The following is an 18,105-nucleotide window of genomic DNA, read 5'->3' on the forward strand; positions in this document are numbered from 1 at the left end:
GAGGGATAAGAGAGGCGAGTAGCCTGTCTGTTCGAGGGTGGAATGTTATGCCCTATGGAGGGACAGTCATTGGTTTGAGTTAGTGGTTGTTTGTAAGCACATGTGGGGGCTTGTGAGCTGATGTGTTTTGCTCTACGAGAGGCGGGAGGCAGATGTCTTGAGGTGGACTGCTTCATGGTACAAGTGTAGAGAGTGAGGCCCTATCAATGATTGAAAATGAGATGGGAGTTCGGGAGTCAGTTGGGGCAAGGGAGAGAGCCTGGGAACTTCTGGAAATAAATGCGAAAAAACACAACAAAAACAGTTGATGGACAGAATGCAGAATAATGTCATACATTCACTCCAGTCCAGAGATCTGGGCCTAAATCCATTGTTTATTTGCTCACCATGTCATTCCAGTTTGGACCCAGCTATATGCAAATCAATCTTGACCCTGTGCCTCATGGAAACAGTCCAGCCCGAACTGCCAGGCCGGGTCCTCCCTGGACTGGAAAAAAGCATCCTAGGACCGGTTTCAGGGTTTCACCCCTCATCAGCTAGGATAGCTTGACTCCAGTGGCATGGAGTGCACGGGACCCTCGTCTGGGCATTCCCATCCCACTCGGGGTGACAAATGCAAGGCACAGGGTCAAGACTGATTTGCATATAGCTGTATCTGAACTGGGGTGGCAAAGGATTCAACTCAGATCTGGGGGTGAGTGTCTGAAAAGGTTCAGTGCTCCGTTCATCATCTCCTTGTGTTTGCTTTGTTTGCCCCAAGTAGGAAGGATATGCCCAGATGTGGGTCCCTTGATCACTTTGCAACTAGATTCAAGCTAGCCTGGGTGATGAGGGGTGTTACCCCGAAACCGGTCCCAGGATGCTTTTTTCCAGTGCAGGATAGACCTGGCTTGGCAGTTCAGGCTGGGCTGTTCCCATGAGGGACAGGGTCAGACTGATTTGCATATGGCTGGGTCTGAACTGAGGTGGCGAAGTGAGCTAAAGGACGATGATGGATTCAACCCAGATTTGTGACTTGGGGTGAGAGTCTGAAAAGTTTCAGCGCTCCGTCCATCATCTCCTTGTGTTTGCTTTGTTTGCCATAAGTTGTCCAGGTATGCCCAGACGTGGGTCCCTTTCTCACCTTGCCACTGGATTCAAGCTAGCCTGGCTGATGAGGGGTGTTAGCCAGAAACCTGTCCCAGGATGCTTGTTTCTGGTCCAGGGAAGGCATGGCTTGGCAGTTCGGGCTGGACTGTTGCTATGAGGCACCGGGTCTGAACTGGGATGGCGAAGTGAACTAAAGAACGATGATGGATTCAACTCAAATCTGTGACTGGGGGTGAGTGTCTGAATAGTTTTAGCGCTCTGTCCATCATCTCCTTGTGTTTAACTTCTGGAAGTACCCTGCTGGACAAGTGATCATGTGTGGAGGTGTCTGAAGGACCTCACAAGAGCCAGTGGAGTGAGTCCTGGAGAGGACCGTGAGAGGGGCAGAGGCCTGCAAATAATAGGGGAGCGAGCGAGTAAGGGGGCATGAGGTTGGGCATTTAACCAGGGAGGTGGAATGCTGGTGTTGGGGAGCTGTTGGTTGGTTTGTGGGCAGTCTTGCATAGGAGGGTGAAACATCTGTATTACACTCCCTACTATAAGAAGTTCAATGTAAAATTTCTTGATTTTGAAGAAATTGTCATCAGTCATGTATATATTTGTAAGCAGGTTTAAAAATATTTAAAACTAGGTAAATTGTTGTTATAACCTCAGCTTTTTACCCCCAAACAAATAATGTATATATATCACCGAGCCCTCCACCTGCCCCCCATACACCCCCTCTTCTTCATTCCCCCCACCGGTGGCAGTTGCCACGGGATAGTAATAGTTTGGATCACGTTTCCACAGCAATGGGTTATTTGGTTTTCTAATCACGTTGGTGCCGTTAATAAATCTTCATGAAACTTTCCAAACAAAGTGTGATCCAACTCAGTCCCCTGTGCTGCAAAAAGGTAAAACGAAAAACATATAAGGGGGTAGGGATCCATTGGCTACCTTTGCCTGGTGGTGGTGAAGATTTGGTGGGGGTGGGGGGTTGGGGGATGAGGGAGCGGGTCACTGTTTAGCTGAGTATCCACTGCCTTCTGTCTGAAAAATAAAATGGTCTCCTGCCGCTTTCAGTTTTAATTTCCCCCTGCAGCCAGCCCCCAAATTTGTATTTTAGGAGAGGGGGCATGCTGTTCCCAGGCTACCTCATTATTTGAAGGGGGTGGGCTTTGCGCCCCCCCCCCCCCCCCCCCCCCAAGCCATTACATGACCCACGGGGATCCCATCCCCATCCCTATCCCCTGGCAGCTCCTGAACAAATCAAAAATGCCATGGGAGCCCCACAAGGGAGACCCACAGCAATGGCAGGCCTTGGGGCTGTGAGGGAGCACCAGGACACCTGTGGCCCTCGCCGCCTCCCCTTCTTGCACCCATCCCATGTGCGGATGCATATGGTTTGTCTAGAGGAGGCAGACACACCACCATGCTTTTTAGGTCGAGCCTGGGCAGCTCATTCGCTGCCCTGCAGGCATGTTGTATTCAGGTTTGGAATAGAAGCTCTGCCCATTTCCCGTCCATCTTATTAATTGGCTCCTGTTACTGTCCTTTCAAAATTATTGCTTTTGATTGATAAATAGGCTTAGTAGGCCCTCCTTGTCTGCATTTGTAACCTCCCATAACAACTGGATTTTTTACTTGTTACATGTTCTGCTTTATCTAGTCTGTGAGCACTGTTTTCTTTAATGATCTACCACTATTCCATCACGACGTGCTTTTTACAAGGCAGCACACCACTTGCTTTTATATTTTTAATAGTAATGGCTGCGGGTCCGCTTTAACTCTAGTGGTGCGCTTATTTATTTATTTAATTTGCAGCGCGGTCCGCTTTAACTATAGCAGTTGCCCTACAGTACCATTGTTTATTTATTTTTCATTTTTCGGTGAAAGCGTCCCAAATTGGGCTTTCACTTTAATGTTGGCCGCGCCCCTTTCTTTAGAGACTGCTCACTTTAACCTGAATACGGCGAGCAGCGTCTAATGAAAGGGGCGTGGACACCATTAAAGTGGTCTCGCATTTGTGACAGTTTGAGCTATTGGAAGGGTAAATAACAATTCCTTTTATATATGTGTTGGTTTTAAAAACTCAGAAATACAAGGCATTGTCATTTACAATGCCAATAGCTTAAACTCTCTCAAATGCGAGACCAATTGCATTGAAAAGAACTTTTTTTTTTTTTTTAAGTTAGTTGCAGTAAGTCTCCTGGGACATTCAATTCATAAACCCAGGAGAGCCTAACCAAACTCCTTTAAAGCACTGTTAGCTGGAACTGCATGTTAGCTGGAGTGTGAGGACACCTTGTGGTTAATTCTATTTCAGTTTTTTTGTGGGTTGAGGAATGTTAAAGAAAGACTCTAGATATGTTTATAGTTGTTTTAAAGAAAAATGTTTTATTGTGTGACAGTGATTATTGTAAATCATTGCCATGTATACACATAGAGAGACGTATTGAGCAGCGGCCAGAGCGGCTGACTCTGGAGCGCAAGGTTCATGGTTTGATCCGTGGCGCTGCTGGCAGATCATGTGACTCTGGGCAATAGCTCACTTAATCCCCCCAACGCCTTGAAACCTTTAAGGGGGTGATATGTTTGCCCTTTACAAATTGGAATTATTATTATTTTGTTGTATTATAGTTATTAGTAAATTATTGTGGTGTTTTATTGCCAAAGCCAGTAAGTCCGCTTTATGTACGTTAATAACTTAAACAAGCCCACTTTTTATATGTTGATGGTCTGACCTTTTGACAAAACCAGTAGGTCTGCCTTACTTAAAATGACATGCTTTATATTGTTAGGTAACAGTTGGGTGTGCAGGTTGGTGGGGGAGGGGTTAGCCGTCTGTGAAAACCAAAGGTAAAAGTGAAATTATATTTAGTAATTGTAATAATATCCTACTGTACATGAAGAAAACTGTAGAAATTCATTGAAAAACGAGAGGTTGATGGGACATTATAGTGAAGTGAAAACTTCAGGTAAGACATACCATTTTAAACGCATAAACCAACTGATATTCACCAGTTATAGTTGTCTCAAGTAACTCTCAATGCACTGCTATTTACCTCACATATTACATTTAGTCATGACATGTTCTATGACATCAATGATAATATCACGGCAACATCTGAAATGACATCATTGATGACAACCGTGTGCATGGAGGGGGCCCTAGTAATAATTACTTTAGGGCTCCCCCAGCAGGCCTAGGAAGTCGGGGTATTCTTACCCTGCCACTCGTTTTCTAAAATATGTTTTTTTAGGGCAGGAGACGGAGTCCTAAAATGACTAACGCAACATCTTTGCCGATGATGTGGCAGCCAATCAGATCTTATCTTTAGATCTGTTGGATCCACTATTCCTCCACGTCTCTATATTTACTTATATATTAATCCTTGATTTCTCAAAAACAACGAGTTTTACCGCAAATCACAAAAACATGCGCTCTGGATCAAGTAATAGCTTTCTGCCAAATGTGGTGTAATTCTGTTCAGCCATTTTAGCTGTAGCTGTGTCTGATTTTCCTATGGGTATTAATTGCAGCGAACGCGGTATGGTACATATGGAAATAGAACATGTGGTGAGCAAGTCTGACCTTCTCCAGCAGGCGAGCAAAGCACCGGTGTGCCAAAGACCAATTCATGCAAGACCACACCTTGAGCGAGCACATGCCGAGGAGCAGGGGCCAGACGCCAAACAAAGGCCTGCTGGCAGGAGAGGGCCACAGCTTCACAAGGGGCTCTGGCTGTTCATACAACCCAGGGAGCGTGGTCTCTCCAACGTTGTTTGGAGCAGAGGTGAAAGTAGACTTGATAGTGAGAGGGGTAGAGACTATGGGAGCTTGGAAGAAGGCTTGCCTGCCTTTATGGGGCCTTGTGAGGATTGATGCAGTGGAAGGCCCTGAGTTTAAAGCCTGAACAGAGCACAGGGGCAATCAGATGTATGTTGGGCATGTTGGCAAGTTGCAGTGTTATACGTACATGCTCGTTATCAACCATGCACATGCTCCCACCTAGAAGGGAATTGGTGTTCATCTGCAGGTCACAGGTGTGCCTTTCTAAAGCGCCTCTGAACCAAGGAGGCGCCTTACCTTTGTCTTCCTCTTTTCCAACTGACCTTTAAAACACGTTTTGAGATCTGATGTAAGCCAAGAATTTTGTTTTTGTAAAATTATATATTTAATACACTTCCATATAGGGGCTTTAAACCAGCGCTTTTCATCTATGGTCTTTTATTGTGCCATTCACGTTTTCTTCCGCCCACTACAGCATGAAGTGAGTAAGTCTGTCCACCTCAGCCATTGTCTAACTTCGCTGTGAGTGACTGTATTCTCCTCTTGTATAATATGCATTTACATAGAAAAAGTAGTTCCTTTAGTGCCAGAGACTGTTGGCCTAGTTTGTGTCTTTGATGAAACAAAAATATTTTTAAAATAGTTTTACAAAAACCATCACAAAACAAAAAAGTGTTTGCAAACCCAAAAGGTTGACAGCCAACCCCAGATTGTCTGTGCCAATGCTAGTTTTTTCCTAAATCCAAGTGCTATTGCAATCAATTTACTCTAAGATGTCTGTATGCCAAACGTTTCAGGACTAGTAGATGTAGTCATACTAATCTTTGATGCCACTTACAATGGATTTATAGTTTGCTGTTTTGATACTTTAGGAGAGCACATATGTAAGTAAGCCTAGAGTAATATGAAACTGCAAGTAAAACAAAATTGTCGATTCTTGTGCATTGCTGTCAGTGGTTTCTATCAAATGTAGTCACGGTCTCCATAATTCTATATGAACTGTTAAAAATCCATATTGCTAAAGTATGCCTATAGCATTGTGCATATTCTGCTTTTTCGGACAGCTGTATGGTCACTTGTGTGTGTTCTGTGTAATAGTTTCAGGACCCAGTTCATTTGTCACAAAGAACTGCATCACTATCAATGCCCTCTGCCTTTGAATCTGATCTGACCTGCGTCCTTTCTTGGTTTTAGTTACTGGGATTCGTCGTACGATAATGATGTCATGGACAACCGGGTGGGACTCAACCTGTTGTACGCTCAAGTAAGTGCTCATCTGCAGGTCATTTTTCAATGCCTTTGTACCTCATTTCCTTTTGGCACCCAGTGAATGTAAATATGAATGTACAACTAATGATTTCAAAAAGACTGAGGCAACAGGACTTCTTCAGGGCAATAAGACACATACAATATATACAAATTCAAATAATCATACAATTCATCCAGTACACAAAAACTTATTTTTTTAACATTCATTTTCATTTCATACAATTCATTATTTGCATTAATCACTTTGTAAAAAATGTCCATTTCAACTCCACTAAATTCATTGTGCAATATGTCATATATTAGATACATTTACATGTAGGGCGTAGGGAAACTCTTCTAACATGTTGTCTCTTACGTTCACAGACCGTCTCTGACATCGAACGAGGATGGATCCTTGTGAATAAGGACCAGCATCGGCAGTTGAAATCTCTGCAGGAGAAAGTATCTAAAAAGGAGGTAGGTTTGTGTGTGTGTGTGTGTGTGTGTGTGTGTGTGTGTGTGCGTGCTTTGCACATGAGAATTGCTGTCATCAGGAGATTGGCTTTCCACTTTTGTTTAGTTTGTCTCGCAAGGTTAAGCTCTCCACAGTGACAGGACTGTGTAAAAGCTGCAGAGAAAAACACAGAACAGAAGATGCTAAGCATTCTTTTGCAGTGTACTTGTGTCCTGGATCAACCTCCTTACTCTGATCCAGCAAGCTCCCTCCCTCCTGCTCTTTGGGAAAGAGCTAAAGGCCATCCCCTTGTAATGGCACATCACCCTTACGTAAACCTCTGTATGATGGACCACTTACCAGTTTGTATTCCACAGTTTTCGGCTTGCATCCCCTCCACTGATTCCCCTATCTGACTTCATTTTTGTACAGTTCTCCACTGCAATCTATCTGTATTAATGCCCAAACATGAATACGTAAATGCTCTGTTTCCCGGCCAGTGATTACCTGTATTATATCCCATACTGTATGGTACCCTTTACCATATGTTTGACGTACATGAACTAAAATTGTCCTCTTCAAATGCATTTTGAAAAACACATTTCGTTCCTGTTTTTTAGTACAGGTGAGACCTCATGGGGCATTGTAACAATGTACAGTGAGAAAGAAGAATGCAGAGCAAATATTGAGTGTAGGCTTCAACACCTTGTGGATCCAGGAAAACTAAGTTTGTAGATGATCGCTTGTATTGGACCAGTGCAAGTAACTCTGAAATTAACAATACATTTATAATCTGCAAACGTAACTCGAATATAAAACGGAATCATCAAAAATATGTAGAACACCTCACCAAACGGAGGAGAGGGGTGTCAGTAGCTGTCTGAAAGGAGTGTGGCCTCTTGTTTGCATGGTTTAGCTGGCCCTGGAAGTGAGAAAGTATTTTAAAGTATAATAACATCTTAAATTTAATTGCATTTACATCCATATAGCTCTTACTGCCAAGATGAGACGTTGAAGCGCTTTTTGCCGGAGCCCAAGGTCAATGGGTAGTCTAGTGTTCTTGCTAATGTACCGAGTTACATAAATAGCTCTGGGAAAGGTGCCCACCTGAAAGTCTTTTGGTTATGAAAGACATTGATCGGTGTCTTGTTGCTGACTGTTAAAGTATTAAGCTTCTGACTACATATATGGAATGGAGAAAATGGAATCTAAAGATGGAGGTTTTGTTGTCTTTGTGGGCGTTCAGTATCATCGTGAGTTGTGAGTTGAGTCAGTACTCGCATAACTTTGATCGAGCCAAACCTGAGATGGCAAAATAATGCAGACAATCTGTAATAGCTTAAAGCTGGAAATCTATTTTTGCCGCTAAGTAAAACTTTGACATTTTGCTATGCAATGGCTTGACTAGTGGCAGTTTATTCTCTGGTTGGAGCATCTGGTACCTATCAATTGTTTAATAACTGCAGACAAGCCCATGTGTGTGCGTACCCAGTCACAATACACAATCCAGATTGAACAGATATCTCATTGTGCTTCTGACATTTCCTATCAAACTTTGCCAATGCATTTCAGTATTGAAACGGGTTTCATCTGGAGTGACGCTGTTGACGTTTCAGAATTGTAAGACAGTAACTGGTCGTCCTGGTTCGTAAAGAGACTGCGCCTCGCTACAGTTCACCCAATCCACAAGATCACCATCTGCGAGCCATACTCTGGATTCACAGCTACTCTGGTCTTCCATTTATTAAATTAGACCTACAAGTCTCAGTCGGTGGTCTGCTAAAATAGAGCATGGCAACCTGCAGGTGACGGTCATGTCAAGGGACTGGGGGCAGCTAGGTGTTGGTCTCTTCTTTAGGCAGAAAAGGCCTCTCTTCCACTGGATGAGGTGGAAACTCCTTTCGGTCACGATGGAAAACTAAATGCCTTGTGTTCTTCACAAGTCTTGAATTGTTTACAGAGTGCCAGTACGCAGATGCTTTTTATTTTGCATTATAGTACTCTTGGGGATAAATTCTCAGCCTTTAGTCTTTTCCTGGCCTGCCTTACTCTAGCTCCTTGGATTTCAGGTTTTCATTGCAAGTGACCAGTGTTTCGGTCTCATCTTGTACAGGTGCCAAATTCCGTTATCAGGTTTTAATGTGCATTATAAGCAAATTAATTAGTAAAACAGGAAGAAATATGTTGCTTTTTGTAAAAGCATTACCTCTTTTAAGCTTAAAATTTAGTGGAAAATGTAGATGATTCTTGTTTTGTAATTCGTGGTCAGATGTTTTTGTTTTTGTAATTGCAGTTCATCCGCTTAGCACAGACCCTGAAGTATTACGGCTATCTCAAATTTGACCCTTGCATTACGGATTTCCCTGAGAAGGGTTGTCATGTGATTGTCAGCGCTGGCAACAATGAGCTGAACTTCCAGGTGAAGCTACCGAGCGAGCAGATGAAGGAAGGCAGCTTCAAGGTGACCCGCATGAGGTGCTGGCGGGTGACGTCCTCTGTGAGTTACAGTAAGACCAATGCAGCTTATTGCTGGCTTAATCATGATGGTGGAGATTTACTATCCTGGTTCATATTGCAGGGTGGAAAGATGCTTCCTGTGTGCATGTATGCTTGAAAATTTCTATGCCATAACCAAGAAATCCATTATCTCAACATGATAACCAAGAAAACATAACGACAAATGATATGTTGGTGGCAGGCTGGAAAAATAGGCGTGACTTACTCAGGAAAATGGCGGGTGGAATGGGAATAGGGGTTCTTCCACAACTCAAAATAAAAGGAGCAGTAATGATTCTTGCACACATTGGGAAGTGCGGTACAAAAGGGGGTGGTAATGGACGGAGCATCTGAACCAATCAAACACTCACACCCAGTCAAAAGATCTGGGTTTAATCCATCACCGTTCTTTAGCCCACTCTGCCACCCCAGTTCAGACATGGCTATATGCAAATCAGTCTGACCCTGTTCCTCATGGGAACAGTCCAGCCCGAACTGCCAAGCCATGCCTTCCCTGGACCGGAAACAAGCTTCCGAGGACCGGTTTCTGGCATTACAGCCGTCTTCAGCCCGGCTTGCTTGAATCCAGTGGCAAAGTGAGCAAGGGACTCACGTCTGAGCATACCCTGCCACACTTATGGCGGCCAAAAGCGGTACAAAAGGGGGTGGTAATGGACGGAGCATCTGAACCAATCAAACACTCACACCCAGTCAAAAGATCTGGGTTTAATCCATCACCGTTCTTTAGCCCATTGGGAAGTGGGCGCGCCTACCATCTTCATATTTAACCTATTTTTTACCACATTTGTTAAAGCCCACTGCTATTACCCACCAATCACCAAGAATGTTTACTCAGCAATCACTATAACTAATGGTCAACTTGTTGATATGCACTGAACGTTAAACTTACTGTTCTGAAAAATGCAAAATAAAGGTTTAAAAAAAAATAATTGATGGTCAACTGATGGAAGAAGAGAACATGCACTCTACATGTAACACATTCACAAGCCGGATCATAGTCAGGTCTGCAATGGAAACCTCAGGCTTGCAGAAAATGATCCAGTTGCCAACGCAACAGCAGAAGCTACTGTAAAACACCCTCATGACAAACATAATAAAATAAATTGCAGTGGTTTCTTGCTGTCGAGCACGTGTACTTTGGCAGAACTCTAGATTTTACCCTGTCTGTCCTCTTCGATCAACGGTTACTTGCAATTTCAGATAAATAGGTTTAGGGTACCAAATAAACCTTTAGCTTAATCATAGAAGATCAGTTCCATTGGGTAAATTGATTTGTGGCTGACTGGATGCTTCAATATGTTACTCCTGCATCCATCACTGTATCCCTTGCATTGGAGCATATAGTCACTTTGCCACATAATCGAAGTATGTGTATAAAAGAAAACACCCAATATGCTGGATCTTCTCTGGGTTGAAATTGCTGAGAGCCCTGAGGAGGGCACATTAGGGCTAATGCCAGTGAAATCAAGAATGGCATGCTGCGTTTGTGGATCTTTCGAGTCATTACAGTTTGCAGATGGCATTGACCTGTAGCCGCTGTATCATGGCAGCATAGGTTTTCTCATTTCCTACACCACTGTAAGGAGAAAGAAGTAATAGGACAGCACGATAATCATAATGTTTCTTTTTTTATTTTGGAGTCTGTAATGTAGCCATAATATGTATTTAGGAAGCCTCTTCCATGAGGTGTTTCCAGCAGTGGAATTTGTCACTAATTGAATCCCTTCAAGACTGGTTGACATTGTAGGTGGTTGGTTGAGGACGGGGTGTCTTCCCTCTCTGAAAGGCACATCAAGAGATTAAGTCAAACCAGGAGATATATAGGACAGGACGCATGACATTTGGAATTGTGAGTATAAAAACAAAATACTCTGTAAAGATTGGAAATCACACATTTGACAGGACTATATACTGCCACCTCCAAGATGCCCTTCTGGTCCCCTCTAACATCTCCACAAATGCTTCTCTCTTCTTATCCTGCTGTTCCCAGTGTGTCCTCATAAGACGTGTATGCTTTACTTGCCTGTTTGGTCTTTTTGACCAGGTCCAGCACTTGCCTAAAGCCGTGCCTTGGGGGCTAAAGCCGTGCCTTGGGGGCTAAAGCCGTGCCTTGGGGGCTAAAGCCGTGCATGCCTTGATGGCTAAAGCCGTGCGTTCCTTGATGGCTAAAGCCGTGCGTTCCTTGGGGGCTAAAGCCGTGCCTTCGCCGTGCGTTCCTTGGGGGCTAAAGCCGTGCCTTGGGGGCTAAAGCCGTGCATGCCTTGATGGCTAAAGCCGTGCTTTCCTTGATGGCTAAAGCCGTGCGTTCCTTGGGGGCTAAAGCCGTACCTTCGCCGTGCGTTCCTTGGGGGCTAAAGCCGTTCTTTGGGGGCTAAAGCCATTCCTTGGGGGCTAAAGCCGTGCCTTGGGGGCTGAAGCCGTGCCTTGGGGGCTAAAGCTGTGCCTTGGGGGCTAAAGCTGTGCCTTGGGGGCTAAAGCTGTGCCTTGGGTATAAGCTGTGCCTTGGGTATAAGCTGTGCCTTGGGGGCTAAAGCTGTGCCTTGGGGGCTAAAGCTGTGCCTTGGGGGCTAAAGCTGTGCCTTGGGGACTAAAGCTGTGCCTTGGGGACTAAAGCTGTGCCTTGGGGACTAAAGCTGTGCCTTGGGGACTAAATCTGTGTCCTGGGGACTAAATCTGTGTCCTGGGGACTAAATCTGTGTCCTGGGGACTAAATCTGTGTCCTGGGGACTAAATCTGTGTCCTGGGGACTAAATCTGTGTCCTGGGGACTAAAGCTGTGTCCTGGGGACTAAAGCTGTGTCCTGGGGGCTAAAGCTGTGCGTTGATGGCTAAAGCTGTGCGTTGATGGCTAAAGCTGTGCGTTGATGGCTAAAGCTGTGCGTTGATGGCTAAAGCTGTGCGTTGATGGCTAAAGCTGTGCGTTCCTTGGGGCTAAAGCCGTGCGTTCCTTGGGGGCTAAAGCCGTGCGTTCCTTGGGGGCTAAAGCCGTGCGTTCCTTGGGGGCTAAAGCTGTGCGTTCCTTGGGGGCTAAAGCTGTGCGTTCCTTGGGGGCTAAAGCTGTGCGTTCCTTGGGGGCTAAAGCTGTGCGTTCCTTGGGGGCTAAAGCTGTGCGTTCCTTGGGGGCTAAAGCTGTGCGTTCCTTGGGGGCTAAAGCCGTGCGGTCCTTGGGGGCTAAAGCCGTGCGTTCCTTGGGGGCTAAAGCCGTGCGTTCCTTGGGGGCTAAAGCCGTGCGTTCCTTGGGGGCTAAAGCCGTGCGTTCCTTGGGGGCTAAAGCTGTGCGTTCCTTGGGGGCTAAAGCCGTGCGTTCCTTGGGGGCTAAAGCCGTGCGTTCCTTGGGGGCTAAAGCCGTGCGTTCCTTGGGGGCTAAAGCCGTGCGTTCCTTGGGGGCTAAAGCCGTGTGTTCCTTGGGGGCTAAAGCCGTGCGTTCCTTGGGGGCTAAAGCCGTGCGTTCCTTGGGGGCTAAAGCCGTGCGTTCCTTGGGGGCTAAAGCCGTGCGTTCCTTGGGGGCTAAAGCCGTGCCTTGGGGGCTAAAGCCGTGCCTTGGGGGCTAAAGCCGTGCCTTGGGGGCTAAAGCCGTGCCTTGATGGCTAAAGCCGTGCCTTCCTTGGGGGCTAAAGCCGTGCCTTCCTTGGGGGCTAAATCCGTGCCTTCCTTGGGGGCTAAAGCCGTGCTTGGGGGCTAAAGCCGTGCTTGGGGACTAAAGCTGTGTCCTGGGGACTAAAGCTGTGTCCTGGGGACTAAAGCTGTGTCTTGGGGGATAAACCGTGGCTTGGGGCCTTGCCTTGGGGGCTAAAGCCATGCCTTATGGCCATGGCAATAAGTTACTGAGTCTTCCTTGCCTTCGCGACTATGTACTTGAATGAGGACGAGTACAGCAGAATCCCAATAGCATTTGAACCCTGACAGACTCTCTTCCATCTCTGAATTCTCAAAGTCGGCATCCTCTGACAGTGTGCTTCTTTCTCAGTCCCTTGTCGCGGTGCAGCTCCTCATATTCTCCTTTGTTTGAGGACTGCAGTTTGGCGACGACTATTTATGGGTCCAAATTGAGGTGACGTGACAAGCAAAATCACAATAGATTAAACCCAGATCTGTGACTGGGGTGAGTGTTTAAAAAGTTTCAACACGGTTTATTGTTATTTTGATTGCCACGTCACCCCCCTTTTGGACCCAGCTGTATGCAGATCAGTCTTGATTCGGCTCCTCCTGAGAACAGTCCAGCACGAACTGCCAGACCAGGTCCTCCCTGGACCAGAAATGAGCATCTTGGGAATGGTTTTGGGGTATCACCTCATCAGCCAGACTAGCTTCAATCCAGTGGCTCAGCGAGCAAGGGACCCGCGTCAGGGCATACCCATACATAGCAACGTCACAAACTAAAATTATTGCTGGATTGTTGAAACTTTTCAAACACTCAACTCCGAGTCATAAATGGATGCATTTACCCCATAGCCTATTTAACGTATTGTAATCCAATCTGTAACATGGAAACTAGTTGATCTACAAAACTGGTTGCGAAAGTTCAAGCCTTTTCTATAAACATAACTTGGATTACATTTTTTAAAGTTGTTGTATAAACAATTGCTGGTCTAGTCCTCAGTCAATTAGTTTGTTTTACCCCCATTGTTTTAGGATGCATCTTCTCCTGCAGAGAGGTCCTTGATCTCACAAGAGTTGTCTCGGATTCCTTTTTAGACAAAACATTGTTTAAGAAGTCTGGCCAGTGCTTGTTTTTCATTCATGGTCAATCTAGCAACGGTGAAGTCACCTCAAAGCTCTGAATCACTTGCTGAATTGTGGCCTACATTGAATTCTGCCATCCCATTCTTTGCAAAGCAGTTTATTACACACTATGAAAATGAAAACCTGAAGGAAATTGTCTTGAGGGGGGAGTGATGTACTCTGCCTTTCACAGCATTGGATAAAGCAATGATGCAACATATACTGTAAGATGGAATAATTAAAGTATGAGAGATACCAGCATTGGAGAACCACGGTTACAGGCAAATGCACTAACTCAAGTAACACCACGACCCATCAAGCTTCGTCAAGTGAAGAGAATGGACATGTCCTGCCTTCATGAAGGTTTTCAATCTTAATTATGTTGAGAAAACTGAATCCTTGAGTGCCCTTTAAGAAGCGCTTGCATAGCTGGGAGCCATCTGTATTGTTTATTTAGGAGTATTATTTATTTAGGAGTGCAAACGACAAGACCCAAAAGGATCTCTGGGTGCATTATGTAATAACAGATTAATACTGCATTCAGACAGTGGGTAAAAGAAAATGTTGACATGTTTCACTGCATACAAGAAGTTTACAAAGGAACTGTTTATCTCCTGGACACAAGTGTGCATTAAAGTTGATGGTAGGGAGGGACGATGCATGGTGCATCCCGTGTTGCAGACAGGCGATTACAGAGGGTAAGTCTCCAGTTTTCACTCTTTAAATTATATGCAACACAAATGACCCAAATCATTTCAGGACACGACTTTCTATCCCTAAACTTCTTCTTGAGGAGCATCCTAATGAACCCCACTGATTTATCAATGAGTATTTGTTTGCAAGAACACACAATCGGCTGAAGACGTGCTTTGTTCTTCCAGGTGCCAATGACCAATGGAACAGGGAATAGCAGCCCTGGGAAAACGGAGGTGAAGCTGGAGCTGGCCTTTGAGTACTTAATGAGCAAAGACCGGCTGCAATGGGTGACCATCACCAGCCCTCAGGTATGAGGTGTAGTGCTATGGCTGGGGTTGTTTGAAAGGCACTTTTAAAAGTATGACAATTCTGATTACTTGAACTGATACTTATTTAGTGACTCAAAGCTGATTTAGGAAAACACTGCCATACAAGTTATTGCTTTTATTTTTTAATCAACCTGACAACTGGTTTGTGATTTGTGTATGTAAACGTGGCAATCCCACATTCTAGATTTGAAAAACTAAGCTTTTCTGTGTGTTTTGAGGAAAAATGTGAAAGTGGGTAATTCGTCCACTGAAAAGGCCGTCTTCTTTACATTGCTAAGAACCGATGTTTATAGTCATCACCTCAATGGTCCTGACTTCATTGACCTTTAGAAAGCTGGGTGACCCACCAGGTTCCAAATCACTGTCCACCGGGTTAAACACAAATTCCAGAAGTGGATGCCTTAGTCCACTGAGCTATTAGACCTGGCTGTCTCCTCCCGACGTTCTCAGTCCTCAATGTCTCATCACAAAAATCAGCACAATCGCGACCTCCAAACTGTCAGTGTCTAATCACAGCTGGTGATTTCTGAATTATCCAAAATTAACACGTCCGTCTATCTCAGGCGTCTCCAACGGGTAGCTCAGGAGCTACTGGTAGCTCGCCGATAGCCCAGAACAGTACTTAATTCAGAACACTTAATATAGCCTTATTGAAAAAAGTCACTTTGCAAGATAAAAACAAGAATTTCTTTGTGTGTGTAAACCAAAAATAAAACTTGCATATTTGATAGAAAACCATGTATTTTGAGAACCAAACATGCTGTTGTTTGGAAATAAAATGATTGAACATCTAAAACCGATTTAAACTACTCTTTGAATGACAGTTCATGCCTAGCTGTGGAGATTTATAGCTTTTAATTCATTTCATTTGTTTCAATGTACACTTACTGTTGTGGCGCTTATTTCATTATTCATTTATAGGCATTTTATTATGATACTTTCCTGACATTATTGTTAGCAACTCCGTTTTATATGTCTGGGTGATTGATGTTCTACCAGAATATTGAATTTTTTAATATAAAGAATCCAAAGTAAAGACTACAATATCATGAAAGTAAGTACATAAAGGGGTAGAGTTTTATTTACGCTCTTAAGCCCACACGTTTTTCTTGAAGGTGCATAGGTGTGGATTTTTGAATAGTCCATATATACGTACTTGTAAATTTACCTTTGTCATGTTGTATTAGTCAATATTCTGCATATATTTTGGCATCACTCAATGCTGTGAAATACATCTGGGCAGCCACTACCAGTAATCCTGCAAGGTGTGTCCACTACGGAGATTCTCTGATTTGGTCCACACTGCAACAAATTGTAAAAGTCAGAAGCTCAGGACTATTTTCGTCTATCAAAAGTAGCTCTTGTTACGGAAAAGGCTTGATACATCTGGTTTAGCTACTCAGGGCCTCACTGTCCTTGATACCAAAAGCTGGCACACCTGGCATCCTCGTGCAAATAAACCTGAATTTATCACCACACGTATGCTCAAAGTAGAGTTTACCTCCCTCTTCTGCTTTTCATACACTTTTGCTATGAGCAGTTAGTTTTGAGGTGTGTTGTGATTCATTTAACCTAAACCTTTTGATTTCCTCTGAGTCATGAGTTCATGAAGCCTACCAAACTGTTGCATATGTTTTCATTGTTCTGGATATCTCTATGAAACAAATAGACAGAGAGGTCTGTCTACTAAAATAGCCTTTACTGTTAACCAATCTATGTAGAAACTCCAGCATTTTGGTGCTCGGTGGTTGAGCTCAAGTCCCTCCCGTAGATTCTAGCAGACTTCATTATTTTTGATCCTGTAGAGAGACCAAATACATTGTTTAACAATGCATAGACAATAGTACCCACATCAGACACTTCATTCTTGACCTAATCTCTAAAGATGGAACACTCCAAATAGATGACCATATAGGTGGTCCAACTCAAAATGTCATTCTGTCTGCTATATCATTCCATACTGGGCCAACCTGCTACACTCAAATCTATGTATTGTTGGGCTCCCCAGTTGCAATACTAAGCCCCTCCTTTAAAAAAACATTGTTGATTCTAATGACCTCAACTATTATTGACCCACAGTTGGTCTGCCTTTTCTTGCCACAGTTACTGACAGTTGAGTAACATCCCAACTGAAGAGATGTTTCTAAAAATAATATGCTAGGTCGTTAGTAGTCTGGATTCATGCTAGACTTTAGTACCAAGGCAGGCTAAACTTTAGATCATGGATGATGGTTACCACATCATGGTCAAAAGAGAATATTTCCTTTTTGCCCTCGTACTGAGACCTTGGCATGTGAGATGGTAGGCCGTGGAGATAGTCTAGACAGGCCAGAGAATTGCCTGGGCATGAAGTGGCAGGTACTCAACAATTTTTTCAGCGGGACTTAGCTATTAAGTCAGATATATTAGATGTATCCCACCATCTAGTTGTCGAGTCTCAATGAGGGTCCTTATGTTTGTTGAAGTTATTTTTGGGGTTTTGGAAGGGGCCGCATCAGAAACCAGATCTGAACGGTAGGGTTCCCCTTGTTGTGTGGGTATGTCTTTTGCAGTTTGTTCACTGGAAATAAAGAGGGCAGTCATGCTGTCAGAATGTTCAGCACAAAGAAGCTTGAACTCCACCAGGAGTATCCAGCAATAAGACAGGTGGTGGTATTTTTTTGATTACTTGAACAAATGCTCCCAACAAGTGAGTATTAACTCATCCTTTAAAGAAAAGTAATAATAATAAATAACTACCCTGTGGCGTCTCTCAATGCTCCATCGGTGCCCCCAGGTTATTCATTCTTTCTATGGAACCATTTGGTAAACTGCTACTTGATTTAGGTGTAGCCCAATTGCAGACAACACACAGTTGTAGTGAAATGTACCTTCAGAGTTTAATGTGTTTTCAGTTTCGCTAGGAGTTGAATCCATACATGTGGGTCGTTCAGACAACTCAACCTAAACTCACAGAATCTAGAATTCCTGATTTATCCCTTTAGTGATCAATAAGCTTCCAAGTCATCTCTGATCAACTAGCATCATGGCATTATACATTGCTGCCACCGTGCTTGATAACACCGTATCCCTGTGCTTTCTTGTGGAGACATTACAACTTCAACTCCTTCTGAAATTATAACTGAAGAATATTGATAGCAGTTTAAGTTGCTGAGAGTATCAGAAACCTCTGACTGTCAACGTAAATGTTTGCCTTAGGTCTAAGTTCTGGTCCTGACTATGGGAATGCCCTTCTCGTCATAATTTAAAAGATTTAGCAAACCTCCCTCAAGTCCCCTG

At 44.0% G+C, this 18,105-nt stretch overlaps 1 protein-coding gene across 4 annotated transcripts in view; it reads left to right on the forward strand.

Moving 5' to 3' along the window:
• The window catches only part of SNX17 (sorting nexin 17), a 225,263-nt gene that overhangs the window by 171,862 nt on the left and 35,296 nt on the right, over positions 1-18,105 (forward strand). For all 4 annotated transcript variants that reach the window (XM_078650105.1, XM_078650103.1, XM_078650104.1 and 1 more), the window contains exons 8-11: positions 6,056-6,125; positions 6,494-6,586; positions 8,857-9,060; positions 14,683-14,805. In XM_078650105.1, the coding sequence (XP_078506231.1) occupies positions 6,056-6,125; positions 6,494-6,586; positions 8,857-9,060; positions 14,683-14,805 (490 nt within the window). The remainder of the gene's footprint in view (positions 1-6,055; positions 6,126-6,493; positions 6,587-8,856; positions 9,061-14,682; positions 14,806-18,105) is intronic.

Source organism: Lissotriton helveticus, chromosome 6 (genome assembly GCF_964261635.1).
Source record: "Lissotriton helveticus chromosome 6, aLisHel1.1, whole genome shotgun sequence".
Taxonomy (NCBI): Eukaryota; Metazoa; Chordata; class Amphibia; order Caudata; family Salamandridae; genus Lissotriton; species Lissotriton helveticus.